The 12,656-nt window shown below is 39.8% G+C and overlaps 2 protein-coding genes across 2 annotated transcripts; one reads left to right on the forward strand and one right to left on the reverse strand.

Annotated features, from left to right (window-relative positions):
* The first annotated feature begins 1,111 nt into the window (after positions 1-1,111).
* LOC103355733 (uncharacterized) lies at positions 1,112-5,780 on the forward strand. Its single transcript, XM_008279629.1, has 7 exons — positions 1,112-1,210; positions 1,472-1,613; positions 2,808-2,897; positions 3,086-3,177; positions 3,713-3,873; positions 4,973-5,089; positions 5,172-5,780. The coding sequence occupies exons 2-7, from the start codon at positions 1,489-1,491 to the stop codon at positions 5,280-5,282; spliced, it is 696 nt and encodes a 231-aa protein (XP_008277851.1). The 5' UTR covers positions 1,112-1,210; positions 1,472-1,488; the 3' UTR covers positions 5,283-5,780.
* irak1bp1 (interleukin-1 receptor-associated kinase 1 binding protein 1) lies at positions 5,370-7,731 on the reverse strand. Its single transcript, XM_008279627.1, has 4 exons — positions 7,468-7,731; positions 6,328-6,409; positions 6,120-6,250; positions 5,370-6,042 (listed from the first exon to the last, which is right to left on the reverse strand). Exons 1-4 carry the CDS (start codon positions 7,716-7,718, stop codon positions 5,790-5,792), a joined length of 717 nt encoding a protein of 238 aa, XP_008277849.1. The 5' UTR covers positions 7,719-7,731; the 3' UTR covers positions 5,370-5,789.
* Positions 7,732-12,656: the final 4,925 nt, after the last annotated feature.

Below are 12,656 nucleotides of genomic sequence, written 5' to 3' on the forward strand. Positions count from 1 at the left end.
ACTCATCTCGCTTTAGGAACCATTGGTGGCAAACCGCACCTTCGGCCCGCTACGTAGCAGCCGTAGTGTCCCCGATTAATAAGGGGACTGACGGGGACACGTGTTGTATCCCAGCTGATCCTCCAGTGAAATATAAACACCCTCTTCATCACTATCTGTGTTCATCAGATCTGCCAAAGTAGAAGAGCTGATTTAGTATTATCACCACAAAAATCATCCTAAAGGGGCCTTAAAAGAAGTCGCCATACGCAAGAATCCGTGCATTCCTCGTCTCCCATTTCACATTTCATCAGGTGTTTTAGAATATTGTTCCTGAGAAGTTTGGAATCGGCAGTTTCAGAGCAGCACGTCTACCTTCGGAGCTCATGTAAACACGGCCTGAGCTAACGTGTGGCAGAGTTTGTGGCCTTTGACCGACTGTGCAGCCAGAGGTCAACGGTCACGGTGTGTGTGTGTGTGTGTGTGTGTGTGTGTGAGGGAGTGTGTGAGAAGTGGCTGCATGTGAGCCACCAGGAAGCATTCTGGGATGTTTTAAGGGGGACGCGGGACGGGAAAGAAAGAAGAGGGGGGAAACGGGGGTGTTTCACTGATTGAAGAGGTTGTCTTTGTTAGTTTGGATACTTTTTATATATAAAGGAATTAATGCAAAAAAGAAGCATAAAGCTAGAATGTATGTGTAGGGGAGTACTGCTGTCCTGTTAGTTCATACCAATATTTTAAGTAAATAAACAGTTGTGTTTCCATATCCACTTTCACCTCCTGTTGTTTGTTCTTTGTGGCAGTAACCAAACAATGTGACTCACTCAGCGAAGGGCTGAAGTTGCTCTGCAGGTAGGTGGATGTGGCTTTTTTTTATTTATTTGCGGCACACACCTTAAATGAAGAACTCTTCCACCTTGCGTTGCCAAAATGCAACTGCGTAAAAATCCACTTCCCCCAAAGCCGGAGCTCCTCGTTCGGCTTCGACTGACGTGGCGCGCCGCTAAAGGTCCACCGGTTCCTCCGTGGGCCGCAGTGATTGGGTAAACTACCTGTTTGGTGATTTTTTAGGAAGAAAAATGTAAATACACAGGTGGCGGCATGTGTGGTTTATGTAAATAAAACAGAAGTGAAACTGTGTCACTCCGCTCTGGTTTCCATGCGCAAAAGACGCTCTGAGGCGCAATGTTTGGCAGATAACTGGAGGAGAGACCTCGGATTTAAAGAAGAGGTAAGAAGTCGTAATTACTACAAGAAACCAGCTTTGACGGTTAAACAGTGTGACTTGTGATTTCTTGAAAGTTTCTGCGGCGCCATATGTTCATTGAGGTCCTGATTCACCAAATTACGCGCGTCAGTGACGCTCCAGAGGCGCTTTGGCACCAGAAAGGTCCCTTGTTGTGATTTCTTTTATGGCTCCTACATTAGTTTTGGACTGACTTTTAGTTTTTTTTGGGCCCCACATCCACCTGACGCGCCTCTCCGTCCCCAGGTGACAGCTGCGCAGTCATGCCTGAGCTCAGAGCGGCCGCGGTGCTGCAGGTCGCGCTGCTGCTCTCTGCTGTGCCCGCGCAGTACTTCATCTCCCGGTGGAGCGGCTCCACGGCGGTGCAGCGCTTCCACGCGACCACCCGGTGCGTAAAAATGTCCTTTCTCTATCACACAGCACTTTTCAAGAGGAGGAAAAGCGTCTGAAGTTAGGAAAATGTGTGTGAAGCCGAATGAATGACCCAAGAAATGTGACACCTGACCACAGCAGAAGATCTCAATAGTTAGAGATGAATCAATAATAGATCAATAATAATACTAGTAGTAAAAACATGAAAGAAGCAGAGAGCAGGAGCTCAGATCTTTTCTCTCAAACTCAGAATTATGAGCTCATACAGCCACTGAACCTGCGGTGGAAAACAGAATTAGATCCACACACATTCCAGTGTATTTTAATTGTCACCTGGTGCCTGAATTTAGTGTTTTTCTTGCCATGAATAAAAACATTTCCACCATAAACTGATGCAGAAAGACACAAAATGGTGCTTAAAACTTCCCCAGAATGCAGAAAATTAAATGTTTAATGCTTTAAAATTTAATATAAGTCCCACCAGCATTTAATTGAACACTAAAAAATAAAAATAGTAATAATTCAACTGTAACTTCTACATAACATTTTACTGTTTTACTAGATTTTCCCTGTTCTTCTAAATTAAGTATTATGTGGTAAAATCACAACAAAAAAAGCATTAATTTGCATGTTAACTAGAAAAAAAGTCCAAAACCGTAAATAATGTTTACATCAAAAATCTGTATTTTTTTTACTGTATTTAAATCAGTAAAAAAAAAGATTTTTTTTATTTTAAAGAAAAACTATGTATAATGAAGACTGAAAATGATAAATAACATGTAATAACAATAAAATGTTATTTTAGTTTAGTTAAATTACAGATACCCAGTAAAATCACAGATAAAAGTATTCATTTACACGTCGATTGTAAAGTAACAACAAAAGGCTGAAACTACATAATGTCCTCATAAAAAAAGCAGTAATTTTACAAAATGATATTATTTGACATAGTGTGACTGTAAATCTACACTGCTTCACTGTACTTAAATCAGATTTAAAAAATATATCATTATTTCACAGATATTTGCCATTATTTTCAGCTTTTCTGGCACCTTTGTGACCAGATTTTCAGTTTTTCTGTACAGCCGCGACACCAGCGGCATTCTGGAGCCACTATATGAACATTATAGTGACACTATCGGAACGATATCAAGTTATTATGCAGAGTGTTTCTGTGTGACTGGATTTACTGGATCGTTTATCGCTCCAGATTGCTTCGTATTTGGAAAGACTGGAGAGGATCGTACCTGAACGGCACTGCATGGATGGACTGGACAAACCAGCAGGTGTCCAAAGTCATGTGAGTCAAATCAGGGCTGAGTCCAAATCAAAGCCAAGTTTTATTGCTGACATTTATTTGCTTAATCCTTCATTCAAATTCCAGCCGGTGGTAATGTGGATTCTAATGCTCTTGTAGGGACACTTAGGGAAAGGAACAGGAAAACAAACTCATGGTATCTAGACTGACGATGGTTTTGTGTCTTGAAGGTCACTGTTTGGCTTCGGACTCGAAGACCAAATGCCACAAGGGCCTCCCTTAGAGTTCATGATGTACGACAACGACCAGGGCTTCTTTGGAGGTTTGTGTCTGTAGACTCTGCTGCTATATACGAGAAAAGTTTGGTCACATACAGGCACATCCTCCTATATGGAGTATTACACTGATTTTACATGTTAAATCTAGTCTGCACGTCAGTTTTGTTTAAGTAAATTATCCACTTTATTGACTGCACTTGCCTCCCTGCATTTAAATGTTCCATCAGAACAGGTCTCTGGTCACTGTTTTCAGGGGACACAGTTGCTGCTTCCTGGGCTTGGCTATGACCTGGACAAATGTGATTAGTTGAAGTAATAGAGAAGAAAGAAATGCATTTTTCACTGTCGTGCCAGTAGTTTTATAAGTTCATGCCGTCTTCCTTGACACGTTCTGATGAATCCCTTACATGGTAAATATTTAACTGGAGCAAATCAAATATCAGTCAGAAAAAGATGCAAATTAGATCTTTTCCCTAAATTGTTAAGTCTTAAACGGTGTTGTTGCGTTTACTTAAGCATCTAAATGTTCTTTCACCACTTTGAGCCTCACAGGACTCGTGTTTGTCTTCGTCTATGCAGCCTCCAAGACGGTCCGCAGCCCTCGACCGCCGTACGTTTTTCTACGGGTCGGTGAAGTGGTGCTGGCGAGGAATCGCCAAATGGTTGGAGTGGTGGTGAGCTGGGACCCTGAGATGCGAGCGCCTCCAGAATGGGTGGACAGAGTGTATTCAGACTTTGAGGTTAGCAGCAGCTCAATTTATTGTGTTTTTTTAACCCTTACATGCGGTTCGGATCAAATTTGATCCGTTGAAAGCAGTAAAAACACCCGAAATGTTTTTATTTTCTGTTATATTTTTGTTCAGGTGCTACAAATTCTTGTACATTCAGGTTGTCAAGTTTGTTCAGGTTTGACTCGTATCTATTGAAGCAGATTGGAGATCCTCCAGTGTGGGTCAAATCAAGGAAAATGATGGCTTTAGTGAATCTTGAAACTGATGTCACGTCTGTGGGTGTTTTAATGAAACATGTGCCCAGATTCCTGCAGATACAGACACCTGTTGTTCTCTGAAGAGTCACGGGGGAATCTAGAACAAGTTAAACTGCTTTGGATGATCACATGTTGCACATGAGGAGCAGAAATCATCCAGAAGTCAGAGAGTGTCTCAGCACAGATCTGTACCTGTAAAATGACAAAATATTCTAAAATAAAGAACTAACTGAGTTAAAAACACAGATCAAAAGAGACTGGAGAGGCCATATGATTATAAAGCTACCTGAGCTGCCATCTTAGTGACTGAGGTTACAAGAGGTCATTGATCTTCCAAGACGAGGAAGCAGGAAGTGATTTGGAGGACGATGTGTCAAAGCAGGAAGACAAACATGGAGGAAAACTCCACTGAAGAGGACTCTGAGGGAGAAGAGCAGGTAGCAAAGTAAGACATTTATGTTGAAGAGCAACACAATCAGCTGGTCGTCACTTTCACATCAAGCTGCAGGCAGCAGAAAATGTTATTCAAATGACTCCGGGAGCCACAAGGCCGGCTACTTCAGCGTCACGTTTAGTTTCAATGAAATATATTCAAATCATTATGGCTGTTGTGTTTTCAGTTGACATTGGACATGATATGGTGTGATGGTAGATACTTTTCTCCTACAACAAGTGGTGTAAAATCTAAAAAATACAGTCTCCCGGCTCTACGAAGCAGTAAGTAAGGATCCATTTAATCATGCTACATAGATCTGTAGTTCAGACTTTTGTACACTTGAGGGAATTCCTGTGAAAGCAAAGGATCTGGTTGAAAACGCGCCTCTTTGCCGGCTGTGTTTGTGTGCACACAGGGCACCAAAGCAGAGAAAACGCCTCATTACAAGGTGCTGTTCAGCGGTCCCGGACCCTCGTCTCTGCTAGTCGCATATTTACCACAAACACAACTGGAGCGCATCACTGGGATGAGGGTGAGTGTAACAACACACACACACATACACACAACCGCTCACACACTCAGTGAACCTGACACTCACCGTCGGATGCTTGCAGCCGGACATTCCCACCCTGGAGAATTACTTCACACACTTCGACGGCGAACGCTTCGTCATGCAGCCGTGGCTCAGAGAGCTCTTCCCAGAGGACGAGGACGAGGACGCTTGACTGCTCCAAAGACTGATCCCAGACACAGTTTTATTTCCGTACTCATGTGGTGTTCTTCATCCTGGTGTCAGCTTTTTCTTTTTTTTGTTTTTTTGTGCAACCTACTGGAATCTAGTGGATGCAAAAGGTTTTCCTCAGGAACAGTTTGGTAGCTTTAAGTGCCAAAATTTGTGCAGATCAAGGAAAATGATCCAGTTTCTCTTTGCTGGAACTCAGTGTGACGGTTTCTTTTGGGGATTTGGAGAATGAAGATAACAATGAAGCTCATTTGAGATGCACAAATTTACAGTATTTTAATAAATAAAGGCTCAAAAATATTTATATATAAAAAACTTTAATTTAAATCTGTTTTTATGATTTTAAAAGACAAACTTGAATGAGTGGGAATGTACTTAAATAATGACAGGAAATGCTTAAAACGGACTTTGTGTGTTGGATGAAAATAGCACCTTATATTTAAGCATTACCAATATGCAATAAAGTGTTTGAAACAATCCACTCCCTGGTTCAAGAGAGCTTCTTCCTGCTTCTGTCTCTGAGGCAGAAGGACACGGACACCTGAGAGGAAGCCGTGATCGTCGGTATGTGTGGAAAGTGAGAACGCTGCCTCCCGCCTCCGTCCTCCTCATCCTCGGTCCTCCACTCCTTGGTTTCTTCCTCTCTAACGTTCAGCGGAGAGCCCAGACTTTGCCCGAGCAGCTGGCTGACTTTTCCCGCCTTTTGTTGAGCGTTTTCGACGGCTGACACACAAGCACGCTGCCTAGAAGAGAGACACATAATTAGAATTAAAATAAGACGTCCGTGCAGATATTACAGAACTGATTTTCTGTTTCCTACCTCATCCGACTGAGACATTCAGCGCTGTGGTAGAACTGTGGCGTCCCAACACAAACGCTCCTGTCCAGCTTTTCCAGCAGGATGCTACAAACTCGCTCCATCTTCTCAAAATCTGAGAACGTAACCGTCACCTGTGGGAGCATTTTGTAACACCGTCACAAGCAGCTCGACACATACGAGCTGATCAGCGTTACTCTAAATACTCCACCTCTGCATCCATGCAGTACAGCTCTGCTTCTCGGTGGAGGAACCTCCTCACTGATGTGTCGTCGTCCCCGATGCCGTGTTGTCTGAGCAGAATGAAGAAAAAATAAAACATTAGCACAGTGGTTTCAGTGTAGTGGCTTTATATACACTGCTTACGTCAATTTAAGTTAAGATGGAGGTATTGTACTTTTTAATTACATATTAATTGCAGAGTTACTACAACGATCAGGGTTTTATACACAGAATATACGGTTTTCTTATAAATTAGAAAAAGATTTGCCTGAACCTGATACAGGAGCAACAACACAAGAGTCAGATCGGGTGTTTTGAGTAATCATAACTGCTTTATATCAGCGCTTCAGTTAAAATTAGGGAAACAAGACTTCTGCTTGTAGTCGACCAGTTTTACAAACAGGTATCATATGAAAGCATCGCAGCATATCATAACTCATAATGTAGCGCTGTTCTCTTTACAGGTGTCTGAGTGCAACAGCATAATATAACACTGGTTGTCTCTTTATAGAATAGATCAGGATGCATTTATTGTGGCTGCATTGTATACAGCGAAATAAAGAGCGTCGCTTCAGTTTGTTTAAAATGACAAAAACAGAATACACATAAATAACTAGATTTAGTAAGAATGGTGGTAAAAGGAAGGCAGCAGGTAGCAACTTCTACAAAATATATGTGTATATTTATAAAAATGATAAATATCAGGAGATGTATTTGTTCTTTTTAAAGTAATATGGTATTGCACATGTTATAATATGATTCTGCATGTTGGGAAAAGTTTTGTTTACGGATATAAGTACAGTATTAATGTAGCTTAATATATATATATAGTATAACTTTCAGTGAAGCCATATCTGTGCATGAACAAGGGTGTAAATACTCTTATTAATTTAATAATAAGAATACAAAGCTGGTACCATCTTAGCAATATTTCCGTACCTATTGTTTAATGTATTGTTGTTGTTTTTAAATCTCACTATGTAAACAGCTGCTTAGTTAGAATCTGGCTGTTTTTGTGGTTTATCATTCTGTTCATAAATATGTCACATTATTAACTATTATCACAGCAGCTAGCTAACGTTTGAAGCTGTTTCCGTCCCTCTGTAAACTCCATCTCCGCTGTTTTTACCTGAGAGCCTGTAAAATATACTCGAGCCTCCGTGAAACGCTGCCGCTCGCCTCGCTCACCGACTCCTTGCTGCTGCTCACACCGACCCGCAGCGACGCTCGGTCCGCCGGGCAGGAGGCCTCCGCCGTGCCGGTCACCTGGAGCTCCCTGGGCCGGTAACTCGGTCTATCTCTGCCGGCTGTTCTAACCTCCAGCCCCTGCTCCTTATCAGCCGGTAAAATCGCGGCGAAGACCCGACTGGGACTCTCCATGATGGACGCGAGCTCAAACCAACTTCCCGCTGCTAAGCGATACGCGAAATGCACCTCGGGATTTGTAGGCTGCTTCCGCCAAAGAACTACAAAAAGGGACGCCGCTGTCCTCAAGTGTTATTCTACAAGTTCACATGTGATATGAATTTAAACTATTTAAAAAAAAAAAAAAGCTTTATGGTATTTCACTAATGCTGATATTCTGTCAAATTACAACACAGCATATTATAAATAATATCATTTGTATTTTATTATTTATTTTACTACATTAAAAAAATGAATATGTATTCTACATTTATAATAAATTAATAAAAGCAGCCAATCAAGAAAACAACTGACAGTTTGATCAACAATGAACCTAAAACAGTTACCAGCCTTATTTGTGATCATACTTCACTCTTACATTTCAGATGCAAGTACTGTAATTTTTTATTCTCTTGCATGTTATTACAAACAGAGCTACCTTAATGGTAAAGTAAGGATTTTACTGACAAAATGCACAACTTTCTTATAAGCTTAGATTCCATCTTTTGCAAATATACATGTTTTGTGGTTTCTTTTTAAAGGTAGGCTCTAGTGATTTAAAAAAACAAAACAAAAAAAAGACACATGTAAATGTTCAGCAGTGTAGGGCAATATCCAGATGTGCAGCATCAGTTACAGTATTAAAAAAACCCCAAACAAACACACACAAAACAACTATAGGCTGTCTTATTGTTTTCATAGGTTAAACTTGAATATATTATTTTAAAATATCTATTCATATATTCAGATTTGCACATTTATTATTCCATTTTTTTGTGTGAAGCACGGTGCTTTCTGTGGTCAAAAAAATCCCCTCCTCCTCTTCCTGCTTCTTCTTCTTCTCCTCTTCCTCCTGCTTCTTCTTCTTCTCCTCCTCCTCCTCCTGCTGCTGCTTCTTCTTCTCTCCATACTTTCTGACGCATTACACGTGTTTTTATTTTTTCCATGGTTATCGCGGTTAAATAGATATTTGGAATAAAGTAAGTACACAACTCAACTACATATAAAAGTTAGGCCTGTCGTTTTCAGATGTTTCAGTGCAGACATGCTACCTGTGATACCTGAGCACACCTGCAGCTTGTCTGTCTTAATTAAGCTAGCTAGGTAGTCCTGAAGTAACCCTCCTTGCTCTACCTTTAGCCGACCTAAACCTCACTTTAGGAGCACTTGAATAAATTTTAAGAAGTTTTAAATTGGTCCAGAGCTAATTTAGTTTGTGTGGTCGCAGTTGATCAGGACCCAGGTGAATTTCACAGCTACTTTCTGATTTTGTTTGTACCAAAGCTTAACTAGCATAACTAGCTAATGCTAGCAAGTAAACACAAGTTGTTAGATTTAAACCATGACATTGAGGGTAAATTGAGACCTTTAAAAAAATATAACCTAACTTTAGTTATTTAAGAATCTAAATAATAATTTGAACTCTTTTCCCAGTTGCTAGCTTTGGCCAAAGACTTGGGACAAGTCAAGCACTGCAGCAGGTGAGATGTTGTTTCACCTGCTCTGAACACAAACTCATAACACCACCAGTATTATAGAGCATGACTGTATTAGAAGCTGAAGTCCTCCTGAAAGCAAAGTACATTTTCTGTACATTGAGACAACAAGCGTAAATGTAATATGTAATATATATTCACATAAACTGTCATTTGTATTGCAATATAGTTGTTTAGAGTCACGCTTCAGTTCAATATTCACTGTGTAATACATTTAAAACATGTAGTAGACTTTAAACCCTGGATCAGACACACTATAATGTTTATCCTAAACTGCAGCCTTTGTGATCTGCTGAGGGCAATACTTTAAAGTGCTATTTTGATTAGAAATGGATCAATTGTTCAGTCCAATTGCTCTACAGTATAGTACAACATCATATAAAAGCTTATTTCTCCCTCTGAAAATCAAATAACTGTTTGAATTCCAGGTCCACAGTGTATTTCTGTGCCTCTATATTGACCAAAAATAATTTTAAAGAACTAAAAATGGCAATAAGGCAATGGCTTTGATGAGATGGGAACTCTTAATTATTAATAACCTGCAATATTGATAATAGTACTCTACTAACTTTATATCCCTTTTAAAAACAAGTGTTTACAAAGTGCTTTGACAGACAAACAGAAGCAGGACATCTAGGAGGCTACATAGCAATATTTAGGATAAAGTTAAAGAAAGAAGACAACAGATGCAAAAATGCAGATCTCAGTCTGATAAATACAAATGGAATAATTAAAGCAATAAATACGGAATAAAAATGACACCACATTGTCTGTTTCTGCAAGACTTCTCTCCTCAAAAGAGCAGCTTTATAGGGATCACTTGTGCCACATTCACAGATTCTTGCATACCTTGCAGTCAAGACAGTAGGAGTGGGTTACAAACAGTAACATAATAATATATTGTAAAGTATAATTTTGAGTTAGTCGGTACTTTGGTCTGAACAGCAGGTGGCAGCAAAGTCTAACAGAAATCATGTATGAAGATTTAGAACAAGCCTTTACTTGCAGTCTACTAGTTTTAAAGTTCCCTTTAATTTAAATGAAGATATATAACCTAGAAATGTATATTTATAATAAGATATTGTTGGAAATGATTGTCCAAAATATGATTTAGAATTTTTCTACTTGTTGAAAAAGAGAATGAATATTATTCATAATAATTATAATGTTTGGATGTTACTTTTTCAAGTATGGTAATATAAGTTGCTCCCAAATATATAAATAGGTATATAAAACATTAATTTCCTCATCTTTATTTGTATATATTGAAAGCAGTATTTCATGAGTAGGGAGCAGACTTTAAGTAGTGGTATATAATGGCAATAATCATGACATAAAAGCCCGAAAATAAGATTTAGTGTGTCTGTAATCAGCTGTGTCTTTGTTTTCTGCAGACTGAAGTGTAAAGGAAATACTGTATTACTCCGCATAAACAGGGGACGTTGTATTTTAGTGTCTCTTATACAAATCTGTCACTGTGTTTTACGACCTGAGGCCTCTCCGTGTGCTGTGCTTTTTTTTTTTTTTTCGCTCTTCGAGGGCATTTGAGAGCAGGAGATATTCGATCCGATTCTGGATGCTGGTTTCTTTATACGGCAGAGTTTGTTTGGTTTCCCTTGAGTATTAAACTGTGAAATGAGCTTTATAATCACAACCTAAAAATACAAGAGTGTATTTGTTGTCATTGTCTCCGGTTTCGCCGGTCCCCCGGTACGCTCTGTGAAACCCTACATCTGATGCGAAGCTGCAGCCAAGAAGGATGCAGCACCGTACAATAGGCCATTTTCATCCGAGGGAAAGAGGAGCAGACCCTTACTGTTAAATCCAGCGCATTTGGTTTCACTATCTGCTACTTTTGCTCATCCTTTAGTTCTCTTTTGCACTTCGAAAATCAGCCCCTTTTACCCCTCACAAAGATGGCTGTGATTTTAAACGCTGAGCTGGGCGCTGTGATGTTGTGGTAAATGGAAGTGGCGGCAAATTATTTGTTCAGTTGGCAAACACCACAAGGTTACCAACCACCTACATAAACAACAATCTGTTTTACTGTTCGAAGCATTAATTCTTTTTCCCCAATGTTTATGAAACTGCCATCGGTTTAATAGCACTTACTGTGATGCCTGCCACGAAATTATGTTGTTAAGATTTATATAAATAAAAAGTAAACTGAATTCAGGAGGATCTGCCCTCCACCGTGCCCCCCGCTCGCTGGGCGAAAAGGAGGCTGGGGGTTCTTAGATGGAGACTGTGGCCACTTAGGGAAAGAGATTTGACTGTAATGGTCTCTGAATCTGTTGATGTGTGTGTCTCCCTCTCTCTCGCTCTCTCTGATGAAGTAATAAAGTTAGCTGTGTTGGAGTCCCTCCATGTCTCTCCATAGACCACAATCAAGGCCCGTGCAGTTTTATTGCAGTTTTATTTTCATATTGTCCAAGAAATCTCCAGACTCCCTTCTGTGCCCGTTGCCATAAATCGTACATTTTGACTGTATTTCTTCCACTCTGCGTTTTTTTTATTTATGGGCGAAGGCGATAAAACATGCAGCTTGCACTCTGTGTGTCCACAGCTGTCATCTGTCGAGGACTTTATTGTGAAAAGGGAGAAAAAAAAACACACACACAAAAGAAAAAAACCCAACAGTCCAGTTTCATTTTTTATTTCCCTGCACAAATCTCCTTCCCTGTTAAAAACAGATGCTGATAGAATGAGAAAACACAATAAATGGGGATTTTCATTGTTTACGTCTGCACACTCTTCCGATGAACGCTTTTATTGGTTATAAAAGCAGCAGTGTTCATCCCTGTTTAACAACAGGTTCAGGTGGTGATCATTGTTTCAGCAGCAGGAGGTCGTTCGTACCTGCAGGCTGATAGTCACCTCTCAGAGAAGGGTCATTAGTCAGATGGATGAGACGAACCGTTGTCATGTTGTGTCACAAGTACAAGGAAATGAAGACTTTTAAAGCAGGAGACATGTTTTTTGTGGTCTAGAAGGAACCTTTTTCAGATGATTGCGCCACATGTCATGAAGACAGTGCTACTCATGTGATAGAAATCTATATTTCTTTATGTTAGTTCTGAAATTTTTGCCATTTTTTAAAACCATATTATATTATACAGTTCATTGCCACATCCCTAATTATGCCTTGTATGTTGTAGTTTAGTTGTAGTTAAATTATATGCATGGTGTGTATATAGTATAGAGAATAAATAAGGATTATATATAAGAATAATGGGGGAAATGCCGTATACGGACCATATAGCAGGATGTTTCATGGCTCAGAAGAGGCCTGTGGAGGGTGACTGACGTTTTATGAAACAAAAAAGTCTCCTACAGGAAATTAAACCTCCATTAACCAAACTGTCAGTTTAGAAGAAAATTATATATTATTGATTGCCTGTTTGAAGAGTAGATCACA

This window comes from Stegastes partitus, unplaced genomic scaffold, assembly GCF_000690725.1.
Source record: "Stegastes partitus isolate 25-593 unplaced genomic scaffold, Stegastes_partitus-1.0.2 Scaffold166, whole genome shotgun sequence".
Classification (NCBI taxonomy): Eukaryota; Metazoa; Chordata; class Actinopteri; family Pomacentridae; genus Stegastes; species Stegastes partitus.